Below are 11,579 nucleotides of genomic sequence, written 5' to 3'. Positions count from 1 at the left end.
AAAAGGTAGATAATTCAATGAATTAGTGTACAATTTGATGTTCATTCTAGAATAAACATAGGTTGAGTTTCCTATTGAATTTGGGATTTGGATGGTTGAAAATTTTGGTTTTTGGCTGAAAACTGTTTATCCCTGTAGAGCTGTCTGTCATCGCTCGCCACGGCGAGTGAACCTTGCTCTCCTCGCGAGTGGCTTAGAGGTCAGCTCACCATGGCGAATGTTCTTCTCACCTGGCGAGGTGTTCAGTGATAAAATAGTGATTTTGTAAATTAATGTTTTGGTCCAAATTTTATATGGTTTTGAGTGCCTTTTCATGTTTAGAAATGTTTAGACAAGTTTTGGGATCAAATTTGGGCATAGGGGAGTTAAAAATGAGATTTTTGGGTGAAAAATGTCAAGTTCCCGAGAGCTATTAGATTGAGCTCACCATGGCGGATGATCTTTTTGCCTGGCGTTATGTTCAGTGGCAGACTGCCCTGTTTCGCGTTCTTGCGTCAGTTTCACACGTTTCTATTTTGAGTTGGTTTTCGGTGTAAACATGAAAGTTGTTGATAATTGTGTTATCTTTCCAGTAGTCTTGGTTTGATGTGAATATCTTTGTTGAATGATTTAATATTTATTATATGTATATGTTGATGAATATGATGTTATATGATTTTGTTCATGATTGATGAATTATTATATGAATGTATATATTGATGAATATGATATTGTTCATGATTAATGAATTATTATATGAATGTTTATGTTGATGAATATGATGTTATGTGATGTTGTTCATGATTGATGAATTATTATATGAATGTATATGTTGATGAATATGATGTTATGTGATGTTGTTCATGATTGATGAATTATGAAGTCATAATGCGAAGTCGTCGTTGTTGTTGTTGCATTGGTAGTGACAATGCATAATAATTTTAAACGAAGAGGGCTTGATGCTCTATCAATTCTAAGTGAAGAGGGCTTGATGCTCTGTTAATTTTAAGCGAAGGGGGCTGTAGCCTGTCAAGTCGAATTACGACATTAACGAAGAGAGTTTGATGCTCTGATGGTACCACATGCATATTGCATTTGTTGAGTCGTTGTTGTTGCTTTGTTGAGTTGTCGCTGTTGCATTGTTGAGTCATTGTTGTTACATTGTTGAGCAAAATTAATTGATGATTTGTAGTTGGAATTATGTGAAGCATTGTTGATAATGAATTGCCGTTGTTTCGAGTTGTTAAATTCTCTCACATAAATTATTGTTTATTAGTATTGTTAATGATGAATTGATGCTATTTTGTGTTGTTAAATTCTTTTATATAATTATATGCTTATTGTTATTGAATGTGAAATCTCATCCTTCTGTTTGAATGTTGCATCTACGTGGGTAACGTGCAGATAACCAAGAGTAACCGCTGATGTGAGTTGATTCCTCGTGTCGTCTTAGGAGTCGCTCTGATACGTAACGGGATGGGATTAATTGTATTTTATTTTCCATTGTCACGTATTCTTTTTATGAACTTATTGTTGAACCATTTTTAGATGGAATTAATTATGTTGACGACGTTAAGGCCTTAGTGCCAATATTGTTTAAACGTTGAATATTTTCCGCTGCGACATTGTTTTAATTATTGGAAGTAGTTTCTTTAAATAAAGAGTGGATTTTAACTCTAATTGTGTTAAATAATATTTTGAAGAACGAAATGTGACATCCTGTTTGCGATGAACTCTGAATTATTTTATATTATTTATATGTTGGGAAAACATGGTGTTACAAGGAACACATGCAACAAATCATTTGTCAAGTGGAATATATGAAGCAAGTCAAGTGTTAGTGTGTTACTCATGTTATAACCCAAGTGTCACGAGGAATGCATGCAGTACATCAAATGATATTTATGCAATAAATCACGTGTCAAGAGGAACACATGCATCAAGTTAAGTGTTATTCATGCAAAAAACTAAGTGTCAATAGAAATACATACCACAAACCAAGTGTTATTCATTCAATAAACCAAATACACATCATGAAACAAAGTTAGATATAACGCATGCAACAATGCAATATGTCAATTGTGGGGATCCTACAAAGATTTGGTCTTTCATCATTATTTGGGCTTCTATCATTTAGATCATTATTTAGACCTATGTTATTCTCGCCGGGTTGGAATATGGCCACGAAATTTCGTATTTCGAGGTTTTTAGACCTCGTGAACATGATGACAATGTCTACTTTTCCTTAATAAAAAAACTCCCCTATCCTAAGATTAATTTTAGTCAATTTTTTCACTTACAAGTCATTGAACTTGAGCTCTGGTGTCAAGATAGTTCAGAACAAGAAGTATGGAAAAACAGAGAAACTTTGTTTCGTAATACAAACTTTTTAATTTATATGCAATAAACCAAGTGTTAATTATGCAATAAATCAAGTGCATATCATGCAACAATGAAATGTGCCAAGTGTGGATCCTAGACTTGGCCTTAGATTATTATTTTAGCAAGATAATGTCTTTAAAGCCACACATCATTGTCAATTGTTTCTCTAATTATGCTCTTGAAAGACATAAAAAACTAATTCAAAACTAAATAAAAAAAAAAGCAAAACTACATTTGTCGTCCTTTAACTCGATTTCAGATAACAATTTCGTCCTTTATCTTTTTTTCACGTCATTTTTTAAGGTTTGATTTGTTTGTATATGGATTTCGAAGCATCGAATCTTAAATTCTTATAATGACATAAGTGAAGGACCATAAATTTAAACACTAAAAACTCATATTGAAATAAAACTATAGATTTGAATCTTAAAAATTCATATGCAAATTGATCAAATTGACGAACATGACAGGAAAAAGAAATACGAATTTGTTATCTGAAATTAAGATATGGAACAACAAGGGTAATTTTACCATAAAAATACTTGATAATAACCATATAGATATTTTACCAAGAAAGAGAAATTCTAATATGGTCACAGGACCAAAGAAAAAGTGTTTGGTCACACATATAAAGAAGTATTTTTTTAATAATAAGATAATACCTCCTCAAAAGCAAAACAAGAAGAAAAAAAATGCTTTCAAACAGATATTTAGATGCAATTGTGATCAAAAGGCTCAATTTTGAAAACATTAAATAAGTGATATAATTATAATTAAAAGTTCCCATCTTTAAGTGGAATCTACTAACAAAATGTGCAACACCCTAATGGATTGACATTTGACAGGAGTTTGGTAGAATCATGATCTTTTGTCATGATTTTGACTAAAATTATACTTTGGAACTTCAATAAAATAAAGTGTCATATTAATTTCGTCAAACTCATCAAAAATCGTTAGATGCACTGAAATGTTTTGCTTATAATTTTTCTCTTTTCATATGTGTCTAATATTGAATTACATTTTTAAGTTATGTTTAAATTGAAAGTGAGTTAGGCATAATCACATGGACTAATGTGATTTTGGTAAAAAGATAAATAATGTTAGGAGCTTCAAAATCACGGTAGTCCATAATTTGGTCAAATTCACCGTCAATCCAAACATACATTATTTGGACTCGGATACATTCTCTAGCAAAATGGTCAGCTTAAAAACATTCAAACTTGATGCTTGTCAAGAAATCCTTATTGAAAAAAACACACTTCATATTTACATAGCACACATATATGACACATTAATGGAAAAGTAACCTTTTTAGTGTTACACCATTGTTATTCAGTAATTCTTACCACTTTCAATAGGATAGACCTTGATATATCTTAGCAAGCACGCATGAATGGTTGATGTTTCAGATTCTATTAATCAAACTTTCTAAAAGAAAAACGCGTAAACTCTTCTCGAGGCGGAATGGTTAAAGAATTTGATCTAGAAAAGGAAGATTGGATGTGGAAGAGCTCAATGCAATCCTCAACAGCAGCTGCCCTAAAATAATCAACAGAGACACCTATAGTCTTTGATCTTCCCATGGAAGAAGGCGATACTCGGTTTGAAGATCTTCTCACAGATGACAAGCACATAGCTTTTGTAACTCTTTCTCCAACACCCTTCAGAAACTCAATAGGGAAAAATTCAAACCTCCAAGGTATCCTTGTTATGCAGCATTTCCCATGCAAGTTTCTTTCTGCTCTCTTCTTAATGCTCTTTTTCCATGACATGCTAGTTTTCTCAAAGTAGCTTGTGCAACTTATTTATTTCTCTTATATTTTCATTTGCATGGTGATTGTGTTATATACAATGAAGGGAGTGAAAAGAAGAGGGAATTAGTTTGTCATGTTATGTGGTAAAAGATAAAAGGAATTTTAGTAGGTAAGACCCAACAACATAGTCGTTAGAATGGTTGGAAATGAGGAAATAGGAAGGTTCTGATTTAGTTAGCCATGTTTATAAATTTTCTTTTGCTATATAATGATACATTTTTCTTGGTTGAGACTTGAGAGATTGTGTATGAAATTTTTGTGATCTTTATTAGACCCTAATTAATTAGGAAACAAGTATGTGTGTGTTTTTCTTGTGAGTTTTTATCTGTCATGAAAGAGGTGTATAGAAGGTACAAATACTAGTGCCAAAAAAGTGGGTAAAGGATGGTGAGAAAAGTGGAATATGTAATGGGTGAAAAGGAAACACAAATGAGCAAAGAAACTTGTTTTTCTTATTCCTCATTGACTATGTAGAGAACACTTTCATGATACTTTACTTAGGAAAAGACATAGTGGGATTTTGGTTACCTGATATCAATCTTTCACAAACCCATGACGAGGTTAGGAGACGATTACGACAACCCAATCGTTGGAGGATCAATCTAACGATGAAGATATAATACTGTAATCTTTTAACCAAAAAGATAATGGGAGCTATATTTTATTAGACATGCAAGATTACGATGATATTTGTGTACTTCGCGGATTTTGACTGTCTGTAGTCACAATCCAGTGATTGCACGCAGTCAACCACATCGGTGACTGTTCGATCAATATCAGGTATTATTCAAACTCAGATATTAAGCCAAATCCGTACCTCACATAGTTCCGTCAGTGAAAACTTCAGATTTCATGATTATGAGAGGATTAGTATATTTTATGATGTATTATAAGACCTGCATTCTATATATTATTAATATTAACAATAGGAAACTAATATTTCAGATCATGCAGTATATTTCTTCAAGTTCAGCTACTTTCCAACCGTGAGCAATTGGCACGACCAACATGCTGTAGCCTCTTCTGCAACTAGTATATAACACATATTTCCTGCAGAAATATAACAAAAACGAAAAAATAATGCACGCTCCCTACGCAGGCATCACCCTGATCAGGTTCGAAGGGACTGTCTCAGCCCGAACTGCTAGCGTGCTAGCTTAATAGCCAGAGCTCATGCAGATACAGGCACCCCTGGTGCATCTCGCAAGTTAATAACTTCCCAAAAGATAAAGATTGCAACAAACATGATGATTTGATAGTAATGCAATTTATTGCTGAGAATTGGATAACACAACAAAAGTAGAATAAAGATGAAGTTCTTAAAAGTTGTTCACAAACTAAACTTTGTATTATTCAATAGCTTGAAAATACATCACCATCCTGGCGGGCCAGTTGTGTATCTAGCTCCAAGTTCTCTCGAATGATTTGCAACATTTATATAGCCCTGCAAAAAAAAAAAAGTACTTGGATTATGATATGTGAAGTAATCAATCAAAGGGACCGCGTGATTTGTATAATAATGTGGATTATGATGTATGAAATATTCTATATTAAGTTTCCTACTCGGTAAAAGTTTTCTTATTAGCATCTTTATATACTTGATTCACAACTTATCTTTTTAATCTATATTAAGTGAAAATGCAAGGCTTATAAAAAATGTTATACAATATACTAAGCCTTACCCCTCCTTAGAACTTATGTAAGATTCTGGCAAGTAAATCTCTCCACCAGCTTCACCATGTTGTTCTCCACTGATCGTTTTCTTCGCAGCGAGAAATTCTGCACTCATAGCATTCATCCCCTGCTTCAAAGCTTCCTCAACATCCTCCCCATACCCATGTTTCTCAGCATACTTCCGGACATCCTCAGTTATCTTCATAGAGCAGAATTTAGGGCCACACATTGAGCAGAAATGTGCCACCTTTGCACCTTCTGACGGCAATGTTTCATCGTGGAAGGACATGGCTGTCATTGGATCCAATGACAAAGCAAACTGGTCCATCCATCGAAATTCGAATCTCGCCTTGCTTAAGGCATCGTCCCATTCTTGAGCGTGTGGATGTTGTTTGGCTAAATCAGCAGCATGAGCAGCTATCTTGTAAGCTATAACTCCAGCCTTCACATCATCTCGGTTTGGCAACCCGAGATGTTCTTTTGGAGTCACATAACAGAGAAGAGCAGTACCAAGTGCGCCGATATTTGCAGCACCAATAGCAGAGGTGATGTGATCGTAACCAGGGGCAATATCGGTTGTTAAAGGACCAAGAGTGTAGAAAGGTGCTTCATTACACCATTCTAGCTGTTTTTGCATGTTTTCAGGAATCTTGTGCATTGGAACATGTCCAGGTCCTTCATTCATCACCTGTAGATCAGCTCAAAGTAAACAAAAAGAAATCATGGTCTCCAGAAATATATTTACGGTAGTCAACACATCAGCTCATAGTAGTTGAAATATATTAGGATAGCATATGAAAATAATTTGACTTTATTTTATCTTTTGTTATAGAAAATTTTATATGCAAGAACTTATATGGTAAGTACTTAAGTAATTAAGTTGTTTATTTAAACAGGACCAAAATAGATAAGATCACCATATAACAAAATCTAGTTAAAACCATGGTGCACTATTTTAGTATGACTATAACAACTGGATTCAGCAGCAGTGGTGACTTCAACAGCGGCTACCTAAGTCAATAATACTAAAAAAATATAACTAGAAATCTAGAATAGTCGCAATAAAGTCCTCGTTATTCATACCACAAATTCAAGAATGAAAAGAAATGCGGAAAATGGATATGTACATATTATATAAGGTCAATATCAAAGTTGAAGTTGAGATGATATTAGTTTATATTGCAAAAATTTATTCAGTACAAAGCAATAAAGAAAGTTTGATAATATATATCACCTGTACATCCTTTTCCCATGCTCTACGAGTGAGTTCTCCTTGTGTCAAAAGCTCGGCAAATTGAGCTGTGTCATTTGCATCATAAATGGATCCAGGTCTTAAACCATCACCAATGGATAGTGCCACATCATACTGATTGCAGATGTCGAGTATGTCATCCCAGTGCTCATAAGCGAAATTCTCTTTGTGGTAAGCTAAGCACCACTTTGCATGAATCGATCCTCCTCTCGAAACTATTCCGGTCATACGCTTTGCAGTTAAAGGAATATACCTAAGAAGTACTCCTGCATGGATGGTGAAGTAATCAACACCTTGTTCAGCTTGTTCAATCAAGGTCTCCCTGAAAACCTCCCAGGTAAGATCTTCTGCAATTCCGTTAACTTTCTCAAGTGCTTGATAAATAGGTACAGTCCCAACTGGTACGGCAGAGTTGCGCAAGATCCACTCTCGAGTTTCATGGATGTGGCGACCAGTTGAGAGATCCATGACTGTATCAGCTCCCCACATAGTTGCCCATTGAACCTTGTAAACTTCTTCTTCTATAGAGCTTACAACTGCGGAATTTCCAATATTTGCATTTACTTTCACCAAAAAGTTCCTTCCGACTATCGTAGGCTCTAACTCCAAGTGCTTCTTGTTGGAAGGGATGATAGCTCGTCCACGAGCAACTTCTGACCTCACAAACTCTGGGTTGAGCTTCTCACGAGTCGCACAATAAAGCATCTCCTCGGTAATGATTCCCTGCTTAGCATAGTACATCTGAGTGAATCTTGGAGCACCGATTTTTTCTCTCCTATCAATCCAGTCTTTGCGCAATTTTGGGAGTCCTAATTCAAATACATGAAAACAAAACCAACTAAATTAATTCAATTTTCTAAAGACTTGGTGTTAGTATACATTAGCAACTAATCTAATACTCATATCATATTACTACATGCTATTCCATGCTAACTTCAGGAAAAACAAGTGTTGATAAATAAAAACATATAAAAATGATAATGCTCAGTTGGCTAAGTTTCACTGTCAATATATATTGCAAAAATGGTTAATAGAAATTAAGAGTTTGGTCAATCGAGAACATGTGGACAATCATAGCAAACTAAAGAAACTCAGAGACAAGGTAAAACCTGTCCTTACTAGTCTAACATTATTCACAAATTTTTTTACCAGACTCAAGATATAAAGAAAATGCCATGGTGAAAATAAAAACATTTCATACCTATCCTTGGATTTATATTCTGGGGACCACTGGTGTCATAGTTATCAAAGTGTGATTCATCACCAGACAAGTGAACTCGTCGAAATGGAACTTTGAGCACATGACCACTTTCTTCATGAACGACTTCCCTAGAAACATGATGATATATTAATTACAGTGCTCACATAGCAAGTTTGCTAACAAAAGGCACAGAAAGTCAAACGATTTATAAATTGAAGCCTATTGATATTGAAAAGTATGTATTTAATGAAAACAAAGTATACCTGGATTCTTTTGTGCTCTTTGGAAAGCACTCTTCGAAGGAAGGAAGAGGAAGAAAATCAGGAGAAGCAGGGTCAACGGTGTGCTTCTTTTGTTTGGTTTTGTCTGCATTAGTTGTTGGAGGATCGAATGTCAATGTGGCTCTAGGGACCAAAGCCATGGAAGATGGAGCTAGTTCCTTCTTCCAAGCATTTGAAGAGCGTCCAACAACGTCAAACCGAGGCAAAAATGTAGAATTCGGGAACTTTGATTGAGAAGCATGGTTGCCATTCTTGCAAACAACTGATGTCACATTAGCATGCACCGACGCCATCTCGATGCAGAACTGCAAAATTCAATTTTGATTATCAAATGTTTAAACAACTGGCATGCTTACAAAAAGTGTAAATATATGTTATCAATATACATAAATATGAATAGATTCTATGTCAAAAAAATTAATTTCAAATACAAACTCTAGAGTTCACAAATTACTTAGAAAATCAACTTAATGCTCTTGATGAAAAAATCCATATCAAAACCCCTAAGAATGATTCTCACTATTCATCATATTTATTCAATTGGAACAATTAAACGTAACCACATGTGTCAATGTTGTATCGGTGTCGATGCTGACATGATTGTACATATAACAAGATAGGATTGTCAATTTCCCAATTCTCAATTATGCTTTTTGACACAACATAAAAGACTATTTAAAACTAAATAAAAATACCCAAAAATATCCAGACACAAATTCACAAGGGATTGTTGAGTGAAGATTCCTTCATCTCAAAAAAGCAGAACAAGACAAAAACATAAACTTTCAAACAACATCTTCCATGCCCCTTATACAAAAAAGATATTATGACAACCAAACAAGTCATATTGAGATGCAAAATTATCAAAAGAACATCTTCATATTTAAAAAATATGTAATAACTAAATTAATTAAGTTAAAAATAAAAATGACCCCTTAAGTGGAATCAGCTACAAAAATTTACAACACCATAACTATTGTAAATAAATCAATTAGATTTAGATTTTTCTTAGTGCATGTTTGAATTGATGATGAGTTTAACATAGTCACAATCAGATACCATAATTTTGACAAAATATAGATTTAGAACATCAATAAAATCACTGTTTATTTCATCAAACTCATCATAAATCCAAACATGCAAGCTTATAATTTGTGTCTCTAATTATTAAATTACACTATTTAATTTATATGCTTTCTCTTCTGCATGTATAGATCAATTAAAGTGAGACGATATTTTCCATGCAAGCTCAATTTCTCCCTAATCTCACTGCTCTAAAATGCAATCAAAAACCAAGAATAAGGTTATAACAAAAAAAAATCAAATCAAATCAAAGACACATCAAACTTGTCAAACAACTAAAAAACAAGCATGATCATATGTTAGATGAATATGAAGTGATGTGTAACAAACAAGAGAGAGAGAGAGAGAGAGAGAGACCTGAGAAGCTGGTCTTATCTGCAGAAATGAAATGGCCAGTGATTGAGAGAGTGAGTGAACGGTTCTACACTAACGTTGGAGAGTGTCGTGTACTTAAACAATTTCGGTAGCAAACTGCCGAAGGGCATTTTCGTATTTTACTCGTGTGGCACAGCCGAACAACATGTGGGAAGAGCAATTCTCTTGTAATTTTGGTGTGCTCAAAGGGTAACTCTTTTTTGTTGTTGTTGTCTTTGCTCAAAGGGTAAGTACGAGAATCTATCTATGTACTGTTTTTTAGGATAATTATTTATGTACTTATATAGTAAAATTTACTTAAAATCAAATATTAAATTATCTCGCTATCAAGCGCTTTTAGGGTTAGTGACAAAGACAACGACAACAACAACCAAGCATTATCCCACTAAGTGGGATCAGCTACATGGATCAAATGACGCCATAGTGTTCTATCAAAAACCATATTTTGATCTAATTCATTGACCTCTAAATCTTTTCTAATGGTTTCTCAAATGATTTTCTTAGTTCTTCCTCTACCTCTTTTAACCGGGCTCTCCTCCATTTGATCTTCTCTTCTTACAACGGTATCTACGGGTCTTCTCTCTACATGTCCAAACCATCTAAGTCTATTTTCTTCCAATTTTTCTACTATAGGTGCTACCCCCATTCTCTCTAATGATGTCATTCTTAATCATATCATGTCTAGTCTTACCACTCATCCAGCGCAACATCCTCATCTCTGCTACACTTACTTTACTCTCGTGTTGACTCTTAACAGCCCAACACTCTGTACCATACAACATTTCCGGTCTGACTATTGTTCGATAGAACCTTCCTTTCAACTTAAGTGGTACTTTCTTATCGCACAAAACACCTGAGACTCTTCTCCATTTCAACCACCCAGCTTGAATACGATGATTTACATTTGCTTCTATTTCTCCATCATTTTGTACTATAGACCCAAGATATTTAAACCGTGTAACTTGGGCTATGATATGATCTCCAACTTTCACCTCCAAGGTAGACCCACTTCTCCTTTTGCTGAAGTTACATTCCATATACTCCGTCTTGCTTCTACTTAATCGGAAATCACACACTTCTAAGGCGTGCCTCTAGGTCTCTAGCCTCCCATTTAACTCCTCCCTCGACTCACCAAGCAAGACTACATCATCTGCAAAAAGCATACATCTCGGTGCTAACTCTTGGATGTGTTCATTTTGTAGTGACGAAGCCACAACAAAAATTTAATCATTTATTTTTTGCAAATGATATCCTCATTTTTTATAGTGATTCTATTCAAAATGCTCAAACCATTTAGGAAGTGCTTAATTCTTATCACTCGATTTCTTATAAACTTATCAATTTGGATAAATTAGAAATCTCCTTCAGCCGAAATGTACCTAATGATTGTAAAATTTTGTTCCAAGATTGGATGAAAATTAAGAATGTTGAGTGTCACTCAAAGTATCTGGGGCTACCAGCTTTTATTGGTATGTCTAAGCAAACTAAATTGTTTTAAAAAGTAATTTTTATTATGATAAATAAATGTAAAATGAATT

The 11,579-nt window shown here is 34.4% G+C and overlaps 1 protein-coding gene across 3 annotated transcripts in view; it reads right to left on the bottom strand.

The window, feature by feature from the left end:
- Positions 1 to 3,658: 3,658 nt before the first annotated feature.
- Positions 3,659 to 11,579, bottom strand: part of LOC25490810 (phosphomethylpyrimidine synthase, chloroplastic) — a 20,056-nt gene continuing 12,135 nt past the window's right edge. Inside the window, exons 1-7 of one of the 3 annotated variants that reach the window (XR_003010334.2) lie at positions 10,024 to 10,240; positions 8,566 to 8,888; positions 8,303 to 8,430; positions 7,084 to 7,910; positions 5,858 to 6,537; positions 5,519 to 5,619; positions 3,659 to 5,366 (exon numbers count right to left, since the gene is read on the bottom strand). Coding sequence is in view for 2 of the 3 variants with exons in the window: in XM_013604714.3 (XP_013460168.1) it covers positions 5,610 to 5,619; positions 5,858 to 6,537; positions 7,084 to 7,910; positions 8,303 to 8,430; positions 8,566 to 8,876 (1,956 nt within the window). In the remaining variant the exon portion in view is untranslated. Of the gene's footprint in view, positions 5,620 to 5,857; positions 6,538 to 7,083; positions 7,911 to 8,302; positions 8,431 to 8,565; positions 8,889 to 10,023; positions 10,241 to 11,579 lie in introns of those variants that run through there. The other 2 variants (XM_013604714.3, XM_024779200.2) reach the window with 2 other exon arrangements.

The sequence above is a fragment of the Medicago truncatula genome, chromosome 3 (assembly GCF_003473485.1).
Source record: "Medicago truncatula cultivar Jemalong A17 chromosome 3, MtrunA17r5.0-ANR, whole genome shotgun sequence".
Taxonomy (NCBI): Eukaryota; Viridiplantae; Streptophyta; class Magnoliopsida; order Fabales; family Fabaceae; genus Medicago; species Medicago truncatula.
The sequence above is the reverse complement of the archived record's forward strand: the minus strand, read 5'-3'. Positions and strand labels throughout refer to the sequence as shown.